This window comes from Sorex araneus, chromosome 6 (assembly GCF_027595985.1).
Source record: "Sorex araneus isolate mSorAra2 chromosome 6, mSorAra2.pri, whole genome shotgun sequence".
Classification (NCBI taxonomy): domain Eukaryota; kingdom Metazoa; phylum Chordata; class Mammalia; order Eulipotyphla; family Soricidae; genus Sorex; species Sorex araneus.
Genome location: NC_073307.1, coordinates 8,526,352 through 8,553,343, shown reverse-complemented (window position 1 = coordinate 8,553,343; position 26,992 = coordinate 8,526,352). Strand labels below are relative to the sequence as shown.

The 26,992-nt window shown below is 53.9% G+C and overlaps 1 protein-coding gene across 47 annotated transcripts in view; it reads right to left on the bottom strand.

Moving 5' to 3' along the window:
• Positions 1-26,992, bottom strand: part of ANK2 (ankyrin 2) — a 580,173-nt gene that overhangs the window by 12,390 nt on the left and 540,791 nt on the right. For 26 of the 47 annotated variants that reach the window (XM_055143298.1, XM_055143306.1, XM_055143314.1 and 23 more), the window contains 8 exons: positions 26,468-26,590; positions 24,458-24,490; positions 22,424-22,445; positions 11,229-11,303; positions 9,581-9,712; positions 7,702-7,845; positions 4,740-5,001; positions 2,072-2,366 (listed from right to left, as the gene is read on the bottom strand). In XM_055143298.1, coding sequence (XP_054999273.1) covers positions 2,072-2,366; positions 4,740-5,001; positions 7,702-7,845; positions 9,581-9,712; positions 11,229-11,303; positions 22,424-22,445; positions 24,458-24,490; positions 26,468-26,590 — 1,086 coding nt within the window. Of the gene's footprint in view, positions 1-2,071; positions 2,367-4,739; positions 5,002-7,701; positions 7,846-9,580; positions 9,713-11,228; positions 11,304-12,924; positions 19,288-22,423; positions 22,446-24,457; positions 24,491-26,467; positions 26,591-26,992 lie in introns of all 47 variants that reach the window. The other 21 variants (XM_055143281.1, XM_055143285.1, XM_055143280.1 and 18 more) reach the window with 1 other exon arrangement.

The window sequence follows — 26,992 nt, the reverse complement described above, 5'->3', positions numbered from 1 at the left end:
CTCTCTCTCTCTCTCTCTCTCTCTCTCTCTCTCTCTCTCTCATCCTTCATTCTTTAGGAGAACATCCGGGAGTTTATACTCGGGTGAGCCACAAGTAACACTAGAGTCTTATAGAGTCTTATTCACAGTACTCTCTTCCTCTCTCTCTCTCTCTCTCTCTCTCTCTCTCTCTCTCTCTCTCTCTCTCTCTTCTCTCTCTCTCGTCCTTCATTCTTTAGAACTGTCTAGGAAGCCAGATCTGTGCCCTCCTCTACCCACTGAGGTTCATTCTGAGCCAGGAGATGAGAAGGATAAGTGAAGGCCCGAGCTAAAAGCTGAGGAATGAAAACCATTGAGATGATGGTTTTGAGAAAAAAAAAAAAATGGGCGAAAGGAAGTCCTGAAGGCAGTGTCCTCCCTCTTTACTATGTCAGAACTCAAGGGCAAATGAAAGGCATTGTGACAATCTCATGCTACTCTCAAGTGTTTCTCCTGCGAACATTTTCATTCATATTTTACATTCCTGCCATATGCTATTTCGCCCAAAGCAATGCATGTCATGAATAACAAATCTTTATCGCCCCACTTAAATATCCGAGAGACGGAATTTTCCAACAGGTGCTGAAAATCTCTCAGAGACACAGAGTAGTTTGTCTCCACTTTGGTGGGGAAATAATTGACTCATCTCACATCTCATCGTATAAAATGAAGGCGGACAGCAGGGAGCGGGGTGCTAGTGGACACAGATTTTATATGAAGTTATACATACTTGGGGCTGGAGCAATAGCACAGTGGGTAGGGCGTTTGCCTTGCATGCGACCAACCCGGGTTCAATTCCTCTGTCCTTCTCGGAGAGCCCTGCAAGCTACTGAGAGTATCCCGCCCGCATGGCAGAGCCTGGGAAGCTACCCATGGCGTATCTGATATGCCAAAAACAGTAACAACAAGTCTCACAATGGAGATGTTACTGGTGCCCGCTCGAGCAAAGTGATGAACAACAAGACGACAGTGCTACAATGCTATGCACATTTGCACATACTGTGCAACTACTCCAACAGGTCAGCTAACATCCACCTTCTCATACGATCAAGGACAAAGGTTTTCTCCTCATGCCGAGCAGTTAGGTTCTGTTGCCTTGACATCCTCTTCATGTCCAGCCGCTAGGCTGTAGGTCACATCGCTGATGCTCCCCAATCCCATAACCCGAGTCAAGACCAGAAGCCCCTACCCTCTCACAGCTCTCCGACCCCCGCCTCCACCCCTGCAAGCCACACTATGGGGAAATTCCACCGTTAGATCCAGAAACGAGTTTTAAGTGTCTTATTATTATTATTATTATTATTATTTTGGGTAAGCCACCCTTAAAATAAACAACAAGGTCTCCTATTAAGCTAACCCTTCAGCAATTTCGTTTGATGGGTTGGTTTTAGTTTGGGAGGCCAGACTAAGGGCGTGCAGGGATTACTCCTGGCTCTGTGCTCAGGGATCACTCCTGGCAGTGCTCGGGGAACCACAGAGCAGACCTTGCATGGCCGTGCGCAAGGCAAGTACCTTAGCAGTGGCACCACTGCTCTGGCCGTCCAAATTTATCAGATGTACTGAACTTGAAAAGCAGTATCAGGTATATTATGACATGCCTATTAATTTTCTTTTTCTATTTTCTTTTGCTTTTCGGGTCACACCCAGCGATGCACAGGGGTTACTCCTGGCTCTGCACTCAGGAATTACTCCTGGCGGTGCTCAGGGGACCATGTGGGATGCCGGGGATTGAACCCAGGTCGGCTGCGTGCAAAGCAAATACCCTACCTGCTGTGCTATTGCTCTGGGGCGCATATTAATTTTCTTGGCTTAAAAAGCAGGAAAGGCAAGAGGAGGATTCCAATGCTACAGTGAGGGTCTCTCTGGTCTGGAATGAGTCTTCTGCATCACCCCCCCCAGATTCACTGCTCTGATAGGGACTGCTGGTCGCCAAGGTAAGGGATGAGGAACCGTCGGCCCTGCCACAGCGGCACGGGGACGAGCTGTCAGGGAAACGGGGCCCTGGAGAAGGTCTGTCCCTCGTCTTGGGCCAGGGCCGGGAGGACGCTCTTACCTTCTCGAATGCCACGTCTCCGTCCGGCCTCTCGCAGGGCCGGGGCTGCTCGTCAGGGGACTCCATGATGACGAGGCTGGTCTTCCTCGGGGAACTGTCTCCCTTGGGCTCGGGGGGCTCCTCGGGCTCCTGCACGATGGGTGCGTCCACCTGCTCCCCGGAGGCCGGCGCCTGGAGGTCCAGCCTCTCCCGTGCGATGTCGGGGCTGGTGATCTCCTCGGGGGTCTTGTGGGGAGAGCCGGGCTCTGCCGGGGCCTTGGGCGTCTCGGACCCTTCAGTCCCCGGGGAGGTCACACTGGAACGAAGAAGCTCCGTGAGAGGCTGGAGCCCACGCATGCGTCCCCCCACCCACGCTGGAGCAACGGCACAGGGAGGGGAGACGGCGCCCATCCCCATGGCATGGGGGTCACAGAGGTGTCATGCATGTGGTCAAGCAACTCGACCACTGCATCGCTGTCATCCCAACAGTCCTTGATTTACTCGAGCGGGCGCCAGTAACGTCTCTATTCTTCCCAGCCCTGGGATTTTAGCAGCCTCTCCTTACTCTTTCCCAACGACTAGAGGCTCTTTCAGGGTCAGGGAAATGAGACCTATCGTTAATGTTTTCGGCATATCAAACACACCACCGGTAGCTTGCCGGGCTCTCCGAGAGAGGTGTGTATGTGTATGACTGTATCACTGTCATCCCATTGTTCATCGATTAACTCGAGTGGGCACCAGTAACATCTCCATTGGTCCCAGCCCTGAGATTTTAGCAGCCTCTCCTTACTCGTCTTTCCCAATGATTGGAGGCTTCTTTCAGGGTCAGGGGAATGAGACCTGTTATTATTACTGTTTTTGGCATATCAAATTCACCACGGGGAGCTTGCCAGGCTCTGCCGTGAGGGCGGGATACTCTCTGTAGCTTGCCAGGCTCTCCAAGAGGCACATATATATATATATATATATATATATATATATATATATATATGTGTGTGTGTGTGTGTGTGTGTATGTATATGTATATATATGTATATATATATATATATACTTTTCCAAATATATATAAGAAAAGATGAAATAATGCAATTTGCTGCTATGTGGTTAGATCTGGGGAATATCATGCTAAGTAAAGTTAATCCTTCTGTGTATGTGTATATATATATATATATATATATATATATATTATGCTCTATGATTTGTTGCCGACTGTGAACTCCATCGAATATGGTGTGGCAAGTATGGAAATATGGAAACTGGGTAGGAAGTGTCTTACACTGTGTCATGGTCCAGAAAGTGGCTCGGAGCATGGCAGCGGTTGGGTAGTGGAGGTCGGTTGCCGGGGCTGGGTCCCTTGGGGCAGGGGGGGTTCTCACACGCCCCCCTCTGGGGCGCCCCAAGTGAAGACAGCCTGGCGCGGAGCCTGGTGGCATGGCAACGCAATGTGAAGGGAAATCACTCTCTAACCTCCCTCAACCGTAGCACAGACTCACCGCTCCTCTCTCCGTCTCGCCTGACTGCGACAGGCAGATTCTAGACACGAGGAAACTACTCTACCATACCTCACCGTCTCCTCATCTACAGCACAGAGCCGGTTTCATTTCAACGTCCCCAGGAGAGCTCTGGGCCAGAGCAGAGATCTGACAACCCAGATCTCCAGAGAGTGAGAACAAGAATCAAAATATACAGATTCATTTTGTTTCCTTTTCTTTAGGGCTCAACGAGACCCAGGGGCAGAGATCCTCTGCCTGCTTCCCCCAATCTCTGGTGACCCAGGGGTCACACCCATATGCCACCTCCTGCCGGCGCCAGATAATCTCCTCATCGGCCACCCTCCAGAACTCACGGCTGCGTCTCCCGGAAGGGAGCATAAAATGAGGCCGCCATAACCATGCCACCGGACTCCGCACCAGGGGTGCCCCAGACGGGGGTGGGTGAGAGCCCTCCCTGCCCCAAGGGACCCAGCCCCGGCAGCCAACCTCCACTACTCCACCTCCGCCATGCTCCAGGCCGCTTTCCACATGCTCGGGCCAAGCCTCACACATGAGTGAACATATCCTGGACACATCATCATAGAGGGAAATATATATATATATATATATATATATATGCCTCTCGGAGAGCCTGGCAAGCTACCGAGAGTATCCCACCCGCACGAAAGAGCCAGGCAAGCTCCCCATAGCATATTTGATATGCCAAATATAGTAACAATAACAGGTCTCATTCCTCTGACCCTGAAAAGAGCCTCCAATTGTTGAGAAAAACGAGTAAGGAGAGGCTGCTAAAATCTCAAGGCTGGGATGAATGGAGGCATTACTGGCGACCGCTTGAGTAAGTCGATGAACAACGGGATGACAGTGATACAGTGATTTTTTAGGAGAGCGGGGCGGTATACTCAGTGGCTGCTCCCTGCCCTGCTCGAACGGGGAGACCCATACAGCCCTGGGGGTGGACCTGGGCTTCCCGCGTGCCAGATCTGTGTGCCAACTTTTCTGAGTCTACTATTGGCCACTGTTTTGCTTTGATTTTTATTTTCTCTAGCTCTGAGCTGTGCTGGAGGGGCCATGGGAAAGGTTTTTAAGTGGATCTGCCCGGCGTCACCCCGGCCCCTGGTGCCCACCAGGCTGGGGGTGTCTCTGAAACGGGCAGCGGAGAGACTTTCCACACCCCCGCCCCACCCCAAACTCACAAGTATTCCTGCTGAGGTTCGACGGGCGACGCCTGCAGCGGGTCTGGCGTTTTCCCTGAGAAGTCCTGCGGCCCGTGGTCCTTGAGAGGGAGCTCCACAGCGGGGCCGTCGGGCTTGGGGACGCAGTCCTGAAACGTGGAGTAGCCGACGGAGATGTCCTCCTCGGAAACCACGGGGGGCTGATCGGAGGCCTCGCTCTCCTTCGAGGCCGCGGGCCGCGCCTTCTGCTTGCGCTGCGCTTCCTCGGGAAGGACCGAGAAGCCTGCGGGAAGAATGTCCCTGAGGGCACGGCGTGTGCTAGGGGCTCGGCCAGGCCCCGGTTCCAGACGACGGGGACCCTGTCTGCCTTCACAGGGCCCCTCCCCTACGAGCACAACCACGGAGCCAAGGACACGAGACCAGACAAAGAAAGGGCCTGACCACAGCACAACACCACCCGAGGAGAAGAACAGGTGTTCGCTACGGTTTGGTTGGGATAAGTGGGCAACAGGACCAGGAGAGGCAGGATCACTTCCTGCTGACCTCACTCATCTGTGGGGGTCAAGGAGGAAAGCAAGAGGATGGAAGGTGCTCAATGACGACTCGGACTTGGAGTGAACATCTGTGCTCGCCGTGTTGAGGGCCGGGGGTAGGGAAGGGAAAGGCTAACAAGACATGATGCTAGGACAGTAAGTGACGATGCTGAAAGTCTGGTTAGGGTAGATCCTGGAGAATGTTCTAGAGGAAATGGGGAGAGGCAGAAGGTGCAGGTGATTCAGACTCACTTTTTTAAAGTAGTTTACGAGATGGGCCTAGAGACATAATAGAGAGGGTAGCACGACTGGCCTGCGTGCCATCCCTGATTCCCCTGAGTGAGCCCTGAGCACAGAGTCAGGAGCAAGCCCTGAGCACACATGGGTGTGCCCACCAACCCCGTATTCTCCAAAGAAAAGATTTACTAAAAAAAAAAAAAATGAATGCAGGAACAGAGCAATCATACTGGGTTCGTGACAATAAAAGGCAGTATTATATTTTACACACACACACACACACACACACACACACACACACATACACACACACACACAGGCCACCTCCAGAGATACAGGCCCGAGGGCTCGGTGTGGGAGCAGGTGAGGCGTTTCTGCCCCCACCTGGGCACTCAGCTCTGCTCTCCCCGGCAATCACGGGGCTCAGGGGTCAAACTCGAGCCTTGAGCACGCCAAGCACGTGCCCACCACTTCAGCTGTCTTGGCTTTGGTGTGAAGACGGTGCCATAAGGCATGTGTTCATGCTTTCCGGACAGGCAGGAGAGGGAAGGGCTAACCTCTGGCTCACTCCAGGAGGGGCCTGAACCTGACAAACAAGGAATGGGACAGACGGAGAGGAGAGGCTGGGCCGGCAAGGGAAGGCAACGTCACACACTGTCGCTACGGCAGGGGAGGGAGAGGCACTGGGACACCCTCAGATTCGGTGCGTTTGCAGTGAACAGACACAGCTAGACGTGGCTCACTTCTAAGTGCTCCTTAAGAGGCCGCAGCAATAATACAGTGGGGAGGATGTGCGCCTTGCACATGACGGACCCGGGTTCGAGACCCGGCATTCCATATGGTCCCTCTGTACACAGCCAGGAGTAATTCTTGGTGTGGTCCCCAAATCTAAGCGTACCTCAATCTATGAAATAAATAAGGTGGAGGGAGATACTGGCGGCTGGAGAGAAGCGAGGGTGAGGGACAGGATGGGAGCAGGGGAACAACGCCACGGGTGAGGGGAGTGTCAGCAGGAACAGGAGGAAGCGGCAGGCGGCAGGGGGCCCACACGAGGTGCAGGAACCAAGCACAGAGGTGGGCCGCGAAGAAGCAGCCAGACAGGACAGAACAGCGCTCGCCGTCGGAAACCAGGGAGGCCTGCCTGTCGGTGGCGGCAGCATGGAAGGAGCCGGAAGGGTCACGTGAAGTGACGTGAGCCAGAGGGAGGAAGATGAAGGCAGGGTGGTCTCTCCGTGCGCGAGGGGAGGCCGGAGGGGCGCGTGGGGGCGGAGCGGCTGTGTGCGGGAACTGTCTGAGGAGGTGTGAACACAGCGTCACCTCAGTGAAAGAAAGAAGGCGTCGTCGGGACGTGGAGGACATGCAGCAGCCCTCCCGAGCCACATGACGGAACCGGGTTCGAGACCTGACTGAAGGTGTCCCCTTCCAAGTGCTGAGTGCGACTGCAGGGGGGTGTTTGCGCGGCAGCTGCGCCACAGGCGTAGGCGGGGTGAGCATCCTGAGGAGACAGCCCTGACCGGCTGAGTCCTGGACTGTGAGAAACACGTTTCCGAGGCATCAGCGTGTTCCGTCTTTCTCCTTCAGTCTGGCCGTCCGCGACAGAAGAAGAGGGACAGAAAAGAGACGCAAAGCCTGGATGTGGAGCCGGGACGATCTCAAGCAGATCCTCAGGGAACGTGTGGCATATATATACATATATTTTTAATTGACCATCCTGGGACGCTGTCTGTGAGAAATGCATTTCCCTGGTGTTCACACAGCAGCGCCAGCTGACTGAAGAGAGGCTGAGAGGAACGGCAGCCCGGGCAGGGGCGTGGCAGGGGAGCAAGGGGAAGGTGGCACGGGCATCAAAGGCCGCCATTATCATTCAGCCTCTATAAGGGACACTCCACCCCAGATACCACACGCCCCGCACACACACCACACACATCCACACAACACATGCCCAACACACAGACCCCACAACCACCACAAGCACTGCACACACTACCCGTGCCCACGGACACACAGCATTTGCCTACCACACGTACCTCAGAGTTACCACACACCCACCACATGCCTACCACACAGACCTCACAGTTACCACATACCTCATACACTTCACAGCACACACCCACCATATGCCCCATAGGCACAGCACCCGCCTCACACACTACACATGACCACACACACACACACACACACACACACACACACACACACAGAGCCCATCTGACCTTCACTATGATCCAGGGCGATGGTCTTCTCGATTTCGGCATAGCTGTGGCGGACACGCTCCCCCAAGGACTCTGTGTTGGTCTCCATGAGGTGAACAATGTCCATCCGGTTGATCTTGGTGAGACACTCAATGAGATTCGTATCTGGAACGGAAGGGGACAGCTGCTTACTATATTCCAGGGGTACTGAAAAACCAAAACTTCCATGTAGCCGTCTCACTGAATTCTTTTTTTTTTTTGCTTTTTGGGTCACACCCAGCGATGCACAGGGTTACTCCTGGCTCTGCACTCAGGAATTACTCCTGGCGGTGCTTGGGGGACCATATGGGGTGCCGGGGATCAAACCCAGGTCGGCCGCATGCAAGGCGAATGCCCTACCCGCTGTGCTATCGCTCCGGCCCCTCACTGAATTCTTAATATCTTCGCAGGAAACCACCAGAAAGCGATGAAGGGTCTTGGCAAAAATAAGCCATTAGCTAGGCAAGAAATAAGCGAAAAATCGGGACATGGAGTGGACACAAACCCCGATGCCAGAGTTTCTAGGTAATATCCAAGACAGTCCAGGAGGAGTTTCAGATAAAACCAACAGTTTCAGAGCAGACCAAAACTCTTGGGTCTCTGTCCCCAGTATTGCATAGGACGTACTGAAACCAAAACGTATCTGTAGGCGGGCTGAAATTTCATTTCACTGGTGTGTTCTGTCTTTCTACGTGTTCAGTCTGGCCTTCCCCAGTAGAAGGGGGAGAGGAAAGAGACGCATAGCCTGGGTGTGAATCCGGGGTAATCTCAGGCAGATCCCCAGAGAACATGTGGCATTTGTTTTTGATTGAATCACCGTGAGCGAGAACTACAAAGCTGTTCATGAGTGAGTTTCAGCCATACTATGTTCCAACGTTCCAACACCCGTCCCTCCACCAGTGTACATTCCCCAGCACCATTGTCCCCCGTTTCCCTCCCATCACCCCCAACTCTTCACCCCTCAGCCCCCTCCAGTCTGCCTCTATGGTCTCTCGGTCTGTCTGTCTGTCTGTATCTCCCTACCCCCTCTCATTCTGGGCACTATGGTTTGCAAAGCAGATGCTGAAAGTTTTTTATATCCCTTTACATATGTGTGTGTGTGTGTGTGTGTGTGTGTGTGTGTGTATAGACACATACCTCTCGTAGAGCCCGGCAAGCTACCGAGAGTATCTCACCCACACTGGCAGAGCCTGGCAAGTTCCCCGTGGTGTATTTGATATGCCAAAAACAGTAACAATAGGTCTCATTCCCCTGACCCTGAAAGAGCCTCCAATCGTTGGAAAAGATGAGTAAGGAGAGGCTGCTAAAATCTCAGGGCTGGGACGAATAGAGATTCGAGTAAATCGACGAACAATGGGATGACAGTGATACAGTGATCCCTTTACCTACTTTCCACACTCAGTTCTTGCCCAGCGTGATCATTGCCAACTGTTACTGTCATACTGGTCCCTCCTCTCTCTTAACTCCCCTCCAAAACATGTGACTGAGTTAGAGCAGCTGAGGGAAGGAAGCGCGTGTCACTGTCACTGCCCTTTGTACTAAAAGAGTAAATACGGTTCATCCTACAGACCATCAACCTACCATGGAGGGGATAAAGGGAGGTAAAGGGAGGGGGAAGGGCTTCATGCATGACCAATGAAAGGAAGCTCTGCTGACATCCAGGAGCACCTAGGAAGGACTTTGCCATCACCCCTATCAGTAGCCAGTGGTGGCGGGGACCCTCCACTAGTTGGCGCTGTTTCCTGGCACGCCAAGCAAAAACAAGACGCAAGACAGGAGTTTCAGCAATGCCACAGGGGCATCTAATTAGCGTCCAGCGGTGCTTCAGCCGGCGCCTCTGCTGTTTGGGGGTTTCCTTTACCTGTGGCGTGCTTCCCGTCCCTTTCCAGCCAGTACTTCAGCAGTGCGTGGCTCTGGTCTTGCAGGGAGTTCGGGTTCTCAATTCGAATCTGGTGGATTTGCTCCTCGGTGAAGTCCAGTTCTCGTGCCAATTCTACAAGGGACAACGCTGGGGTAAACACGGTTCCCTCAAGGTCTCCACACCTAGTCTTGAGAGGAATCTTTGCGGGGGTGATCTCTCCACTGCGGTGAGTGCTGTGGCTCTGTGACTGTCTTCCCCTCCCATTCGCTCTCACCTCTCTTTGCTCTTCTAGAATGAATGGAAGGTTTCCCCAGCCCACTTAAGACGAGGCATAGCGCCAATCACTGCCAGCCGAAACCGTACTTCTGAGATAACGACCATAAAATGCATCAGGTAGAAATATGTCATTTCAAAACGGAGACGAGACCATTAATACTGGCTCATCCTCTTAGCCAAGATAATGGAAAATGATTTCTCACATGAGCTCATTGGAGGATAATGTTTCTGTTTCTGGACACTTGTATAAATACGGGTTGTGGCTGTGTTACAGGGGTGTGGCTCCTTTCTTTGCTTTGATGTTGCATGAATAAAAGATTCAGTTAAGTGACCCACAGAAGAAGCCACAACATTTTCCTTTGAAGTCGACTGTGAAGATTCAACCCGGATATCCGCATATTACGGGATTTTACGTCTACACAGAGGGTAAATCCCCATGTCCAAGTCATCTCTCCCAATGCCTGCCTCGACCCATTGAAATCTTCCAGGCCAGTCTGCCAATATCTTTCAAATTAAAGACATGCATACCCATGCTTATCTCCAGCACCATATGTGGTCCACTGAGCTTTCCAGGAGTAATTCCTGAGTGCAGAGCCAGGAGTAAACCCTAAACACTGCTGGGTGTGGCCCGACAAATAAAAACAGGAAAAAATTTCATACTCTTGACTCAACAATTCTACTAGGATATGACCTCTTCTCTCCCTCCTTCTCTCTCTCACTCACTCTCTCTGCATATATATATATATATACATATATATATATATATATATCATTCACAAAATGTACTAGCCTACAAGAAAATTAAAATCTACAGTCAAGGGCCAGGGAAATAGCTCAATGGGCCGTGGAGCATGCGCTGTTGGCAGGACGCCTGGGTTCAATTCTCAGCACGGCTCAGTCCCCAGATACTGCAGAAGCAACTCATAAGCATCTCTGCAAATTCCAGCAACGATAAAACACCTCGTCTGTTCTGATTTTGGCTTGGGGGCCATATCTGACGGTGCTCTGGGCTTACTCCTGGCCCTGCACTCAGGGAATCCCTCCTGGTGGGGCTGGGGGACCGTGTGGGGTGCTGGGAACAGAACCCAGCTCGGCCACGTGAAAGGCAAGCCCCAACCTGCCGTACTATTACTCCAGCCCCTGTAAGACCTAGTCTGGCTCACACAGTAACTTAACACCAACTCTGGACGATCTGCTCTGTAGTTTATAATTCTTTTCACTCTCCCACCCAGCTTTCTTCAAGGGCAGGGAGAAAGAAAAGGTCTTTTTAAAATTGTTAATGGCACTTGGCTGATGCAACCGGTCATTTAGACCAAGTGGGTATTACTGAGACCAGGGAAAGAGGGCTGGAGGGGTTCCGGGCTTATTTTACCTGTCCAGCTGAAGCCCAGGTGATCCGCAATGTAAGCGAGTCTTTCCTCGATCCGTTCCTGTTCATCCTGCTGATCTACAGAAGGTCAAAAACAGAATGGCCAAAGGTTGTACGTGACAAGCGAGGGACCACAGCCCTGACCAGCAAAGAAAGTCACTTGTCCAAAGAGCTGGTAACGGCATGGCTTAGCCACTACACTTCAAATCACAATAAATGATATGTCTGCCTGATTTCTGGAATGGAATGGAGAATGAAATCTAATAATAATAATAATTAAAAAAAAACCCACAATGAAAACCATCTGCTTCCATATCTCTCTAATCAAGACTAGCCACTGGACGTAAGCAAGCTGCGGATTTCCAAGAACCTCAAGATTTTCCTTTGCAAATTGTCTGAGTACAACGGATGCCACTGAAAGGTGATGATCTTGCTCCTGAAATGCCAGAGGAATCATCAACAAGACGGAGAAGTGAAGTAATGGGTTTCCCTGCCCCCACCCACCATGACTGCGTTTGGGGGGTGTCCGTCATTCCCAGGTGAGGGCTTCCCATCTGAGATGCCGGAGCGACTGCCGTCACTGGTTGCTCAGACTGTCCTGGGTGTATTAAAAGGGACGAGCAACAGTGAACGTCTGAGTTCGGATGACCCTGGCGGGACCTTGACCTAAAGGCCGATGTATGTGCCAGTGTCTGCGGTATTAGCATGACCTATGTCTTTGGGGCCATGTTTCTACATGCTTGTTACCGCGTGAGCCCCTGTATTACACTCCCAAGCTCTCACGTTCCTCTGCAGTTTGAACCCCAGGGATTGGCAAGCAGCATTTCAGGACATGGCATCGCGGAATTATTTTAAATTTAAGAAGAATAGTCTTTATTGTAGAGATACTGGAAGGCCAGAGGCTGATCGTCAAAGGCGTCTATGGCGTCTCTCCTCTCACTCATCACCAACCCCTCACAGCCGACTTCGTCATGCAACGTTTGAGTGTTTGTTGTCTGTAGCGTCTCAGCCGAGGCCTCGCCCCGTTCACCGACCGCACAAAGGAGAAGCGTAGCGTTACCTTCGGTTCGTTTGCTTAAAGGGTTTACCAGGGGTATCTGAAATCCAACTTTTCTGAATCAAAAAGAGATCCACAACAATTGGAATTTCACCATATGTGAAATCTTCTCGAGCCAATGGCTTCCTAATGATCACAAAATCGTTAAGGACAGATTATTGGAAAAGCATATCCAGGTCAGAAGGGAGAAAAAAAAAAAGCAACGAATCTTCAGAATAGGAACCAAAACCCCAAATCTTCAAGTGCAAAGGAAAAAAAAAAAATAAGCCAAAGTGCTTCCTTCGGCGGCTTCCAGGCGGGGCGTCAGAACAACAAAACCCAAAGCTTGCATGGCCCGAGCGTGCAGCGGCGAGGCAGCGAGGCCGCCAGCGGCCGGGGCGCGTGTTTATGTTTTCCATAAGCATTCTCATTACTCAATCTTGAGATTGTTCTCATGAGACAGGAGGATACAGAGGAAGCACAGAACACAAAGAGCTTACACGAACACGGTAACCGCTACAGAAAAGCTCAAAGGAAAATGAGACACCAATCACCAAATAAAACAGACACACGGGAGGGGGAAAAAAAATAAAAAGGGAGTCGGGGAAGGGCATCAAATGTATGACATGCGGAGCACAGGGGGTCCCAGGAGCCGGCAAATACCTTCAGCACGGTCATGGCCATTGTCATCAGGGATGCGTTCAATCAGAGTCTCGATGGACTCATCCCAAATGGGCCTCGTGTCAAAGATGTCCTCGGGGACCGAGGGCTCGGTGTCAACGGGTGGCAGGTTTTCGATTACGGACACTTCCAGGGCACTGCTACTCTCGTCATCGGAAACTAACTCCTGCTCCCTCTCGGACTGGGTCAGTCTATCCACTAACTTGGACGCCTCGTCGCTAATCTCCTCGAAGAACTCTATGGAGTTTCGGTAAAGGTCAAAGAAATGCTCCTTGCTCTCGTGCGCGGGGCTGGTGGCCCCCTGGCTGGGGGCGGGGCAGGGGCCTTTGCTCTTCACCGGCAAGCGGGATGCAAAGATCTTTGGTCTGGCGGCCCTTTCCTCTGCTTCTACCTCGAGCTCCCCGGCCCCCTCCTGGCTCTGCCTGTCTGTCTGGGGGTCACTGTTGGCGTGGGCCGGGCTCTGGGTCTGGGCGTCCAGAGGCCCGGCACCGGGTTCTGACTGGCTCCCCCAGGCCTGTCCCTGAGCAACCCCGCTCTGCTGGAGAGAAGATTCTAGATGCGCCGGCGGCGGCTGTGGTTCTGTTCTCTGGGCGGGGACTTTGACCGGGATTTTAGACTTTGGTTTTGTTTCCTCCTCGCCGTTCCTCTCGTCCTCAGCCGGGCCGGGGGGTGAATCTTCCGCAGGCCAAGGCTGGGACCCCGGAGGCGGAGGGGCAGGGGCAGCGCCGGGGGGAGTCCTGAGCGGGGCTGGGGGCCTGTCCTCGGCACAAGGCACGTGTTCCATGGGTGCGGTGGGGATTTCGATGACAGATTTCTGCTCCTCTGGGGACGTGTCGGGAGAGTCCTCGTCCCGATCCAAACACACGGGCCTTGAGACAGTGGCAAACCTCGGCTGCTCGTCCTGGGCCCCGGGTTCTGGGGAATCGGACCCGGGGCCGTGCGTCTCGCCGCTCGGAAGAGGTGCCTCCCCCATTCCCACGGCGGGTGCGTCCTTGGCCTCTCTGGCGACAGTTTCCAGGGACGCAGAGACGCCCTGGGACGCGGGCGGCTCCTCCCCTTCCTCGCTGACGTCATCCGGGATCAAGTCCGCCTCATCATCCACCGCTTCTTCTTTGGACTCCGAAAGCGCGGGGTCCCCCTCCGAGGCCCCCAACGGCCCCGGGGATTCCGCCGTCGCCGCCCCCGCGGCCCCCTCTCTCTCGGCCTCCTCAGGGAGCGGCTCCTGCCCGATCTGGAAGAAGTGGAAGCTCTCGTCGGCGTAGGAACGCTTGGTCATGTCGATGGCGCCGCTGCGCGTCATCTCGAAGAGCTTGCCCTCCTGGAAGAGGAACGGGTTCTGCTCGCTGGTTGGGGTGCCCTCCTCCGTGGGGGTCCTGGCGGGCGTGGTGTCGGGGGTGGTGCCCTGGGACCGGCGGTCCACCATCAAGCCGAAGATCTTCTGCTCCTCCTCCTTCACGCGCGCCTCGAAGGCCTCGTCGTCCTCGCGGATGGCGCTCCAGGAGTCGGAGTCCACGTCCGTCTGGGTGATGATGACGTGGCTCACGGCCGCCCCCAGCGCCGTCGAGGGCGCCGAGACGGCGGCGGCTTCGGGGTCCCCGTCCGTCGTCTCCCACGGCGCGTCGGCTGGTTCGGGAGCGCCGGCCGGATCCGGGGCCTCGGAGGGCGAGTCGCAGCTCAACACCGCCAGCCCAGAGGAGTCGGTGCTGACCGCTTCTTCCAGGGATGCCGAGACGGCCCCGGATTGCACCTGGGAAGAAGAGTGGAGGCTGGCGTGGCTGGTGTCTTTGGCCCGGGCTTGGCTTTCACCGCCGGAGAAAAAAGACGGGTCAGGAACGTTCTCATAGGGACTCGTGATGGGGGGCTCAGCGCCTTCCTCGGCGTCTGCCGGGCCGGCCCCCAAGGACACGCGCTCTTCCGTCGGGGCGGGCGCCCATGGCTCTGGCACGGGGCCGTCCTGCGGGGAACTTGCCCGCGTCTGGTCCGTTTCCGTCCTCTCCGTTTCTGAAGGCACCGAGGATGCGTGTTCGTCCTCCTCCCCGGGGGCAGGGCAATGGGACCCAGAGGGACAAGCGGAGACGTCCCCAGGGCAGCCTCCCGGTGAGAGCACCACTCCGGGAGCATCGGGCTCTGCCCCGTCGCTGCCTTGGTCAGCCGGGTCCTGCACACTCAAGGGTGACTCCTGACGGGCAGCGTCCCCAGCGGGACCTTGGACGTCTGTGGACACAGGCCCCACGAGGGGCCCGGGCCTCTCGGCCTCGCACCCGTGGCCGTGGCAGATGCTGGCCGTGCTGGTGTCGGCCTCTTCGCTGGGCGCCTCAGCCCTGGCCTCCGGGCTGTCGGGGCCCTCCCGGGGGGCGTCGGAGGGGTCGTGGGAGTCAGCGTCTCGGCCCTCTCCTGCTTCTTCCTGCGTGTCATCGTCGTCGTCGTCGGGGCTCAGCTTGAAGGTGTACTGCTTGGGGACGACCGGCTGGCACTGCACTTCTTCGGGGCTGGAACTGGAGTCCAGGCTGGAGGGGAGCGGGGACGGGGGCTGCACCCGGATCACGGGCTCCGGCAGGAGGTCGGGCCCGCGGGGCAGCCGGCCCAGCTCGGGCTCACTCTCTGCGGAGGAGGAGGACGTCTTCCTGCCCTCAGCCTCCTCCTCTGCCGGCGCGATCACCTCCAGCGCGGGCCCGTGCTCACCCGCGTCCCCGGCACAGTCCGTCTCGGCCTCCTCGGCCCGGGGCTCCCTCCCGCCGTCCCTCCTCTGCTTCGCCTCCTGCTCCAGCTCCTCGAACGTCTTGACCTTGGTGACCATCTTGAACATCTCCTCCTCGGGCGTCACCCGCTTCTTGTCCCCGTTCTCGGGGTCCTCCTCCTCCGTGCACTCAGGGATGGCGGCTGGTTTGGGGGCGCCGGGCTCCGCCGTGGCCTTGGGCGTGACCTCGTAGCTGACCTCCTCGGAGCTGGGCGTGTCGGGGGACAGGGGGCTCTTCCCCGAGCTCTCCACCAGCGACGTCTGCTCCAGGCTGTCGTCCTCGGCGCTGCCGTCAGCATCCCGGAGCAGCCGCGACCGCACGGATGCCACTTCGGACAGGAGCTCGGCGGCTCTGCTGGGGGCGCTGGCTGGGGGGGCGGCGGGCGGCAGGAAGTGGCTGGGGAGCGGGCAGCCCTTCGTCCTGGGCTCCACGGGGCTGCTCTCCAGGGAGTCTCGGCACGGCGACTCTCTCAGGGGACTCGGCTCCAGGGAGTCGGGCGTCTTGTGCGAGGAATTGTCTTCCAGCACGGGGCTGGCTTCCAGGGAGTCCTTATGGCTCACGGTGAAGGATTCGTCGGCCCCGGGGCTGAGCACCTCAGTGTCGCGGCTGGGCAGTGCCAGTTCCAAGCCTTGGGGACTGCGGACGGGCCCCGTGGGCTTGGCCCCCGTGTCCGGCTCTGGTGTCTCGGGGTCCCCCGCTGGTGCCGGGGAGGGCTGGGTCTCGCCTGAGGGCTCGGCGCTGGGGGGTTCCTGAGTGGGGGCGTCAGCCTGGATGTCGGGAGCTGCGCCCAGAGGCGTGAGTGGACGCTGGTCCCAGGACGCCCCGTCGTTCGTGACTTGGGGGGTTTCTCCCGCTAAGGGTGCCCCCTGGCCGGCGAGGCAATGGCTGCCCGGCGGGGAGCACAGGTCTTGGGAAGGGGGCTCCGGGCCCGCCCCTTGGGCAGAAGGCAGCTCTGTGTCTGCAGAGACCCCAGCACCTGGCTCCGAGCCCGGGGGGCCGTCCCGGGCCGAGGGGGCCTCTGTCCCTGGTTGGGTCTCCGGGGCTGACTCCGACTCACCCGCCGCGTCCGTCTCTCTGCTCGGCTCCTCATCGCTCCTCTTGGGCGAGAAGGAAAGGCTCTCGGGGCTGGTCTCGGGGGTCTCAGCGAGGCCTTCGTGCTTAAAGCTCTCCTCCGAGCTGGCCTGGGGCGGGGTCCCCTCCATGAGGCTGCCGCAGGGGGACGTAGCGCCCACCGCCCGCCGCAGGCTCTCGCAGCTGCCCTCCAGGGCGCGGCTCTGCAGGGACAGCGCGGGCAGGAAGTCCTCCCGCCCGTCCTCCAGCGGGAACGTGCCGTCGAAGGGGCTGGTGAGCACCTGGTCCAGGAGCAGCTGCGCCTTCTCGGGCTCCTCGCGCAGGCGGAACTGCTGGTACTTGTCGTTGTTCTCCAGCTCCTGCCTGATGACCTCGGAGAAGTCGGTGGACGCCTTCCTGTCCGGGCTGATCTGCAGGTCCGGCTCCTCCTCGGCTGGCTTCCCCGGGCGCCCCGCGCCCTCCTGCGGCCCCTCCCCCTCGGCGACGGCGATGGCCTGGCCGGGCGCGGGCACCTGGCGGCCCCTGAGCGTCTTGTCCTTCTCGGCCCCCGCCTCTTCTCTCTTCACCCCCAGGGGGGCAGCCCGGGCCCCGCGCTTGGCTTCCGAGGCCCCGTTGCCCGCGAGTCTCTGGCCGCGCCTGGCGGCGGGGCTCTCGCTCTTCGGGGCGGGCAGCGGCGGCGAGGGCGCCTTGTCCTTCTCGCCCCGCGCCTTGCCCCGGTCCTGGGGCGGCTTCTGCTTGGCCGCTTTGTGCTCAAAGAGTCCGGTCTTGTGCTTGGACGGGTCCTGCCCCGACTGGAAGGCCCGCATCAGCTCCCGCACCGACATGGTCTCCTCGATGCGCTCCGTCCTGGACGTGGGCGACACGGGCGGGTGCTTGTCGGCCCGCCCGGAGGGGGACACGGGCAGGTGCTTCTGGCCCTTCCCCGCGGGCGCGGGGGTGGGCGCCGGCTTCTCCGGCCGCGCCGAGGCGGGGATGGGCAGGCGCTTCTCCGTCCTGCCGGGCGCCGCCGCGGGCGGGTTCTTCTCGGTGGTCCGGGAGGAGGGCGACAGGGGGGTGCGTTTGTCTGGCTTGCCCGGAGGGGACCCCGGCGGGTGTCGCTCTGTCTTGGTGGAGGAAGACACAGGAGAATGTCTGTCCGTCTTGGCGGAGGACACGGGGGACTGTTTGTCCGTCTTGGCGGAGGACACGGGAGACTGTCTGTCCGTCTTAGCCGAGGGGGACACAGGGGAGTGTCTTTCCGTCTTGGCTGACGGGGACACGGGGGACTGTTTGTCCGTCTTGGCCGAGGGGGAAACTGGGGACTGTTTGTCCATCTTGGCCGAGGGGGAAACTGGGGACTGTTTGTCCGTCTTGGCTGAGGACACGGGGGAGTGTCTGTCCGTCTTGGCTGACGGGGACACGGGGGGCTGCTTGTCCACCTTGCTGGTCAGCGACGGCGAATGCCTCTCGGCTTTGGCCGAGGACAGTGCGGCGTGTCTCTCTGCCTTGGGGGTCGACGAGGCCCTCGGGGCGGGGGAGCTGAGCCCGGCGGTGCGGGGGGCCGCCTTCCTGGGCGCCTCCTCCTTGCCTTTGACCCTGACGGGCAGTCTGCTGCCGTGTCCTTTCTGCTCGTCCTCCACGCGCTTCTGCAGGGCCCTGACTTTGTCCTTGATGGAGCCAATGGGGGTCTCCTCCACCAGGGGCGATGTGGCCTTGGCGGAGGGGAGGGGCTCGGGGGGCGCCAGCCCCGGCTCCTCCTCGCCCGACTCTTCCGAGCTGCCTTTCCTGGGCTCGGCCTTGGGGGCAGCCGCGCTGGCACCGTCCTCCTTGGCCTTCGGCTTCTCTTTCAGTTTCCTCCGCACCGGCTTCTTGATGCCCGGGCTGGGCTTCGGCGACTTCTGGGCCTTGGGCGGCTCGTCCGGGGTGGACGTTTTCCCTTCCTTCTCCGAGGCCTTGGCCCCCACGCTGGCCGGAGCCCCCTTGTCCCCCTTCTTGTCCCCCACGGCCGCCTCTCGCCTGGCCTTGGGCGGGGCCCCGTAGGAGTTCAGGTCTTGGGCCAGGTAGTTGACGAGCCCCGTCGAGTCTCTCTCCGCTCTCCCCTTGCCGCCCCTGCTGCCCTTCTCTAGCCTGACCTCTACGCACGGGGGCTCGGGGACCTCGGCCGGGGCCTTCTGCCTCGCTTCCTCGACCTCCTCATCGCTCACCCACACCCACTCCCCGCCTAGCTCGCCCTCCTCCCGGGGCCCGCCGCCACTGCCCGCCTCCCGCACACACGTGCCGCTCCTCAGGATCTCGTTCACTTTCTCTAAGTCCTCCTTCACCCTCTCCACAATCTCAAAAGGCTCCCCCGGTTCTTCCTCGGCGGCCTTGGCCAGCTCCTTCACTCGGAGGGAGCCGCTCCTGTCCGCCACGTCTGTGGTCAAGAGGGCCGTCATCTTGATCAGGTCCTGCTTCATCTCGGACACGTCAGAGAGCAAGTCCGGGCTCGCTAGCACGGGAACTTCATTGACCAGGTGGCTTTTCAGGACAGATGTCTCAGTAGATTCTGTCTCATCGTCTTTGATGAGGGTGGAAAAAACATCGAAAGTAAAACGGAAATCAAAAAAGAGATTGGCAAATGTCATCAGGACCAAAAGGACACACTTGTCTTTTCCTGGCGTGGTGGGAGGGACTACAAAATGGACGGGGGAGGGTGGATCCATAAGGTCTCAGGATACAAAAGCAAAGCAAGGCTAAACGGGGGAAAAAAAAAAGAATAATAATAGTAATAATAAAGGAAAAAAACTTAAAAAGGAAAAAAATGAGCAGGAAATAACTTGCTTAATTTTCTCACTTGGAGCATATCCACACATACGACAAAGCTATAACAAATAATCAACAGAAAGACACGCACACATACACACACACACACACACACTCATACACAGACAGCACACACCACAACGAGGAACAGACGCAGTGAAATTACACAGAGGTATCTCAAGATTGTTTGGATGTCACAGACCAATGTTGAAAAAAAATAATAAACATGGAGGGGGAAAAAAAGGAAAAAAAGCATTAGAAATTGCAGAAAGTTGATTTCCTCTAGGAGAAAGCCAGTCGGAGCAAACTCAGAACACCATCTACGGATGCATTTACACTTTTCAATCGCATCGAGATCTGGAATTCGGGAGGTTCGGTTCTTGCCTAGACACAGTGATTGGATGAAATCCATCTGAATAGCTGCAAACCGGCATTTCATCTAAGGGAAATTCACACCTAACAGTGACGCGGACGGTCTGGGGCTAAGAGGCTCGGTCCTTTCTCGGGAGCCACCTCCTTGTTTGAGACACAGAACGGACAGACCAAGGAGGGGAAGAAAGGAAAACGATGGAAACAATCGTGATCCAACTCATGGGTGAGTCCAGAGTTAAAAGGTGAGGCATGGCAACCCGGGTCAGACAGTCACACGGACACACACACAGTTTATGTAAGCCAAGTTATTTCCATGCAAAGCAAAGGTGGACGCGATGGGCGGGAGAGGCAGTCTAGCGGGACGCACGGCGGGAGGATGGTTAGAAATTAGAACGAATAGAGAAAACGTTACTGTGGTGAAGCCTCGGCACTGCCCTAAGAGTCTGGACGCGAGAAGCTGCGTCCAGAAGCTTCAGGGGGACCGTCGGCCAGATCCAGAGAAAATCCCCGTGAAAACCCTGTGATAACAGAGTCCCTTCCCCTGAGCACGGGGTGGGAGGTTGTTTTAGACCCAGATGAAGATTCTCTGATGCCTGCCTGCAAGGGACATGTAGAGGGGAGTCTGTTGGCTTTGCTTGGCTTTGCTTTGGGGGTTCCCCAGCTATGCTTGCTCGGGTCTGACTCCTGACTCTCGTCTCGGGAAGCATACCTGGTAGTTCGGGGGGACCATTGCTTTTTCATTCCTACCAGCTCATTTTCAAGGAACAAGATAAGTGTCATTAAAAAGAATGTAACAGATACACAGTCATCCCCCCCAAAAGTAGGAGTATAAAACATAGTCTCTTTTAGAAAAAGGAATTATCCGAGGCAATGATAATTGGACTTCATTTAACTTTTCGTTGCTGTTTTACGGGGCCCACACACAGGGGTACTCGGGCTGACTCCTGGCTCTGCTCTCAGCTCCCACTCCTAGCAGGCTCGTGGGACCAGGCAGCCACATGCAAGGCAACTGCCCTACTCGCTGCACTATTTCTCCAGCCCTGATAATAGGATTTAAAAAAATACACATAAGTGCTTTCTCTTGAGAAAAGTATTTTTTGAGGAGGTATAGTCTGTATAAATGCATCTATAACATTAGGTTTCAATAATTTCAATCAAAAAATATTCGGTGAATTGCACCAACCCATAAGATATTCAGAACTTCACATTTTCTAAATATGAACAAGAATTTAAAATGCGAGAAAGACACCCAATTAGACATCCCTAGTAAGATAGTAATAAAAAGACCAAAAAGAGAGAAAAGTTCTCAAAACACTGGATATGGGTTAAATGACCATATTAATCATGGTCAACTTTTCTCCTTCTGGAAATACTCTACCACTCTGAAACATCGTGAGTTAAAATAAGTCTTAATGTGACTCTAGAGTAAAACATAAAAAATTTTCCCTCCTTAAAGCACCCGTGGTATAAAAGCAAGGAAGAACCCTGCAAAGCTCAACTTGTTCCGTGAAGCCAAAGAGGCACCAGAAACAGGTCAACAAACTAAATCATCCTTGAACGGTCCAAAGCCAAAAGTTTGAGCTTAGCTCCTTACGGGCTCTAAGTACCAGTTCTCACTGGCCTAAGAAAACGTTCAGGGTTAACATGCTTATTTGAAACGAGCCCTATAATGCTACATTATCCTATGTTCAAGCAAATGTACCTAGGAGCTTTTTGTTGTTGTTGTTGTTGTTTGGTTTTGCCTTTTTGGGTCACACCCGGCGATGCTCAGGGCTTACTCCTGCCTCTGTACTCAGGAATTACTCCTGGCAGTGCTCAGGGGACCATTTGGGACTCCGGGTATCGAACCTAGGTCAGGTGCATGCAAAGCAAATGCCCTCCCTGCTGTGCTATCACTGAAGTCCCATATCTGGGCGCTTTAGAGTGTGGTGTTTTTGCTCGTTTTTTGTTTAGGAGTTCTAATCAAGTCCGTTGCACTTCACCACAGTAAGAGGTGCATGGGGTGGGATGGGGTGGGTGGGGGCAGAGGGGGGAGTTAGCTGGGCGGCTGAGAATTCTTTTACAGTATCACTTTTGCTGGCTTGGCCTATAGGAACCATCAACTCTCTACTGAAGTCAGTGCCTTGGGTATCAAAAAGTGATACTGTCAGCTCAGTTTCACAAAAGAAAAAAAAAACTAGATGACAAAGTTATGCTAACAAATGGACAAAACGGTAGGGATTTCTAAACAAGCATACAGCAAGAGCGGGGTTAACAGGGATATCAAAAGAAAGTGAATGCTTAGATGAATAATCATAGCATTTTTTTTTTTTTTTACTGCTAGGTAGCTCACAAGTTAGATATCTTTGCAATTTAACTGGCCAAGCTGCTTTTCTGGGTATACAATTAATGATTAATAGGAATATCAAACTGCAAATTATTACAGTGGTTAGTAAAGGCAACTAGCTTGCATCTTAAGTCATGCTTCTCTTTAGGGTAGACAGCTTTCAGACAAACTCGATTCGATTTAAAAATCTTACTTTTTTCTGATGTCATATGGATCTGAAAGAAAACATACATAAATTGAAAGGTTACAAAGCGCCCCTTGTCTCACAGCCCCGGGGGTGCGCACGAGCCACTACCGTAGTTACACTTGGGCGGGGCCCCACAGGCTAGAGCAGGCTGGTAGGAATGTCTACATTTCTTCCTGACAGTTTCCTGGACTTGCCACCCTAGCTTCCAAAGAACAGCTCTCCTTCCTAACCTGTCATCCCTGGGAAGAGAGGGTGCTGGGTGCAGTGGGTGTTAGAAATACAAATTAAGGGCCAAGGCAGGGCAAGAGTGAGGCAGGCATTACACCATTATGTGTCTATTTAGTTCAGAGGGAAAAAATTTAAAAAGGAAGGAAAGAACAAATAGCATGCCAAGGTGGGAAAATTTTTAGAGAAAAATTTCCAGCAACATGATGTGTAAGCCTGAAATCCAGACCCTAAAATGAATACTGGAGCGAATGCCTTAGATAGCTGCCCAAGGTCAGAGACAGATCGTGAGTCTCTGTGGAAAGAAAGTCTTGGCACCTGGCTGGTTTGGGAAGCACTTTGCTCCCCCGAGAAGGCCGGGCGCTGGGGACAGGCACCAAGGCCGTGACAGAAACTGGGATGGGCAGAGAGTGAGCCCGGTGGATGGAGAGGATGCCTTCGGTGTCGTGGGAGTTCATCTGCAGAAGGGGTTTCTCAACACGTGTGGGCTCATGGGATGCTCCAGAAGGGCCACAGGTGAAAAGCACGTACATGGGTTGGGGCTGGGGCAGGGCATGAGATTAAGGATCTGAACAATAAAATGCATCGGGGGAGGACTGAGGAACGAAATAAGGTTGGAAAAATTACTGGTCCAGATGGCAGAACTATGAGCCCATAATCCCCCGATCTAATCTCATGGTAACTGGGGGAGGAGGGAGTGAACCCAGGGATTTCTTAGAACAAGTAAAGGCCTTGCATTGTAAACGGGTCGGCATGAGGGTATGATTACATTTCTCATGGTATTTTTCTATTTCAAATCTGTCAGAATGGCTTTCTCATAAGACATCTAGTATATCTGAAAACATGCCCATATAACTAATAACAATTGCATTCATCTTGCAAGTGGGAACTAAAACGGCGAAGAGAAAGTCTAAGGAATTTTCCCAGTGATTTCTTTCACATCGAGGACAATGTTAAGGCATTATTTTCGATCTTTAGAAAGAAAAAGGACATATGCTAGCTTCTGAAGCAGGCATATGCCAGGTAACCTCTCTCGGCCTCGGTTTCCTCATCACATACACACACACACACACACACACACACACACACACACACACATCATGGCGTGACTGGGAATCAGGGAACCAGAGCTGGTGAGGTCTGTGGACCCCCAAGCGAAGGGCCTGTCTTATAAGACAGGATCAATATCAGTCGGATTCAGCATGATGACATTTATTACCGTCTAACGGATAAGCTACATATGGTAGCTTAAACTTTTATGGTCACAGTGGCTCTAAAAATTTTCTTTTTAGGATCCCATGAAGTGGTAAAAATTACTTAAGAACCTGAAAAAAATGTTCATACTTAACAAATTAAAGCTTTAAAAGAATGGCAAGAACCCTAGCACAAACGAGTGTGTATTCTGTGGGTTAACAGAGTGACAATATTATACATAATTATCTCTCTGAAGCTCCCTTAGCTTACGAGCATGTGGGAGTCCAAAGGCAAATAATGTCTCTCTGTACAATTAAAAAAAATTAATCAAAGAGGTCTGGCCTCTAAATATTTTTATCCCAAATTTGAGATCTATTAAAATGATGTGTGGGTCCTCCCAAGTTATTCAATAAGTAGAGAATACCACACAGATACGGGGATCACTAGTTCTCTGAAACCCATTGACGAGATGAGAAAACAGAGGCTGAGAGGAGTTACTGTTGAATCCGAGAGTAAGCACACGCTACACACCCCTCTGGGAACACAGGCCACCCCTGTACTCTTATGTGGTTAATAAGTCAAGGACACAGCCATACACAAGCAAGGGCGTCGCCAAATTACCTCTTCTTCCTGTTCTTGGTCTGAGTCTGACTCCTGGACGCCCCCAGATGCCATGCAAGATGGGGAAAAAAGAGAGCAGGAAGAGCAGAGAGAGTTTACAAGGAAAGAAAAGATTAAACACCTTGCGGCCAACATCAACAGACAGACACCGTCAGCAGACCCCACTTTCCTTCCTAACAGTTTACAGAAGGCGGGCACGGCCAGAGGGTTGATTTCAGTGGCCAAGTCCGTGGGTTCAAGAGACAGAAGAACCCAAATGGCCAACACACTAATTGATCCCACAAGAAACCTCAACTCAGACACAAGCTCAGGGCAGCTGCGAGGTCACCCCAAACCTGACACGTATTGAACTTGAGGGCCTTGGTCTATAGGAACGGGGAGAATGATATCCCGGCCAGCCAAAGGGGCTGAAAACAGTAAAAGCCACAACGTGAAGGAAGTAGCTGGTGGACATATTTTTTTTTCACACACTTGTCATATAATAGATAACTAAACTGTAAAGTAGATCTGACACACACATCTAAGTTTTGGCCTCTCCTCTTTCTGGGTTTTGAGTAAGATCCTGGGCCATCAATCATGGTCTGACACAGTCTATCTTAGGAAGACAAAGCAAAGCTCACGGGAACGCTCTCAGCTTCCTGATGTTACAGTCACGGCTCTCGGTCTTTCCCTACCCTCTGGTGGGGTCGCCGGGCGGCACACTGATTTGTGGTTCTCACTGAGCATTCTGCTCGGGTGACCAACACAGATGGATAAGGCAAGCCCCAAATTAACTGCACGCTGGCAGGAGGCGCAGAGTCTATGCCAGTTTGGGCCAACACATGTTCTTGCAATAACACGTGAACGATGATACTCATTTTCATTTTTTTTCCTTTTTGGGTCACACCCGGCGATGCACAGGGGTCACTCCTGGCTCATGCACTTAGGAATTACCCCTGGCCATGCTCAGGGGACCATATGGGATGCTGGGAATTGAACCCGGGTCAGCCGCGTGCCAGGCAAACGCCCTACCCACTGTGCTATCGTTCCAGCCCCTCATTTTCATTTTTCATTAGCGCAGAAGAAACTGCAGTGCCAGTGAGGAGACTCCAGACTCCAGGAGAATACACTGCAGCAGCTACAGCGAGGTACAGGAGATGCTGTTTTGTTGCATCAGAAGGGAGAATTTTAAGCATCATCCCTCTCTCCATGTTGCCTCTTCTCCTCCCTGCCCTCTAATCCACAAAAATAGGAGGGAGGTAGGCCAAAATCTAACATAGGAAAGTCATCCTTAACACTTAATTCCTGCAGCTGTCTTCTTTGACTTGATCAGAGTCATTGAGAGATGGCGCCTTGGGAAAAGGTTTGAATAAAAAGCCAGTAGACTTGGGTCAGAAATTAAGGGCTTTTTCCCCTTTTCATAAGGCTTCAAATCTATACCCTGTTAATATGAGCGAAGTCTGTATACTCATCATGCTAAAATAGCTGACAACAGACTTGATACTCCTAAAAATACCACAGCTCCCCATAAACAGATCACTAGTCTAGCAACAAGGTAAAAGTATCATGGAATTGCCCTGAATTTTGAAATAATTTAATCCACCTGAGCACTGGTAGGAGTCAGAGGCTAACAAACTCCTAATATTCCAACAGGATCATGCACTTAGGGTCCATGACCAACAGGGTCAGCGTGGACACTCAGCGTAAGTCCCGGGAAAGCAGATACACAGCGCCGAAGACAGAGCCAATTGTTTGCTTTTCAAAACTCAGTCCGATCAAAGAATATCGAAAGCTCGGTCTTAAATTCACATTATTTTCTCTTCCACATCCAATAAGTGTTTGTCAAAGTGCCCCCATCAGTGAGCATTTAATGTGAAATCAGACCCAGCCACTCTCTTTCCTTACTAATGTGGGAAACTGGACATTTGACACTTTGCTGGTGGAACGATGGATCAAGCGCCCGCATTCAGTGGCTTTGCTCTCGGGAAAGGGTCCGAAAGACCCAGTCGCCTCCCGCACACTTCACGATACCTTTGCGTACACGGGCAGCGTGATGTTCAAGTTGCAGATAGCCTGGTGCACCAGGCCCCTCGTGCACTTGGGCTCCTTCATGAACGACAGCCGGCCGCACGGCTCCTGAGTCGAGTCACGAACCTGGAACAGGAAGCACAGGCCTGCTGCACCCCCAAAACACAGATCTGCCGCGCCCCACCATGGCATCGGCTATTTACCTCAGAGACAGGGCAATCAAAAGGATCCAGGGAAAATGCAAGTGTTGATGCCAAGGGTTAGAGGATTCCCTTAGTTCCTGTCCCTCTTTCCTTCATTTAGAAAGTCTTTTTTTTTTTTAATTAAAGGAGCATTCTTTTTTTAAAAAAGAATGATAAAATTGACTTGATAGAAGTAAATGACATCATTTCCATCCCTTTCAGGGTACAATCCAGTGGCTGAGAGCACATTCACAAAATTGTGCATCATCACTTGCTCTCTGGAACTTTCCATCCTCTTCAAAAAAGCTCTGTACCCATTAATCAACCCCTGCTTCTACCCTTCCCC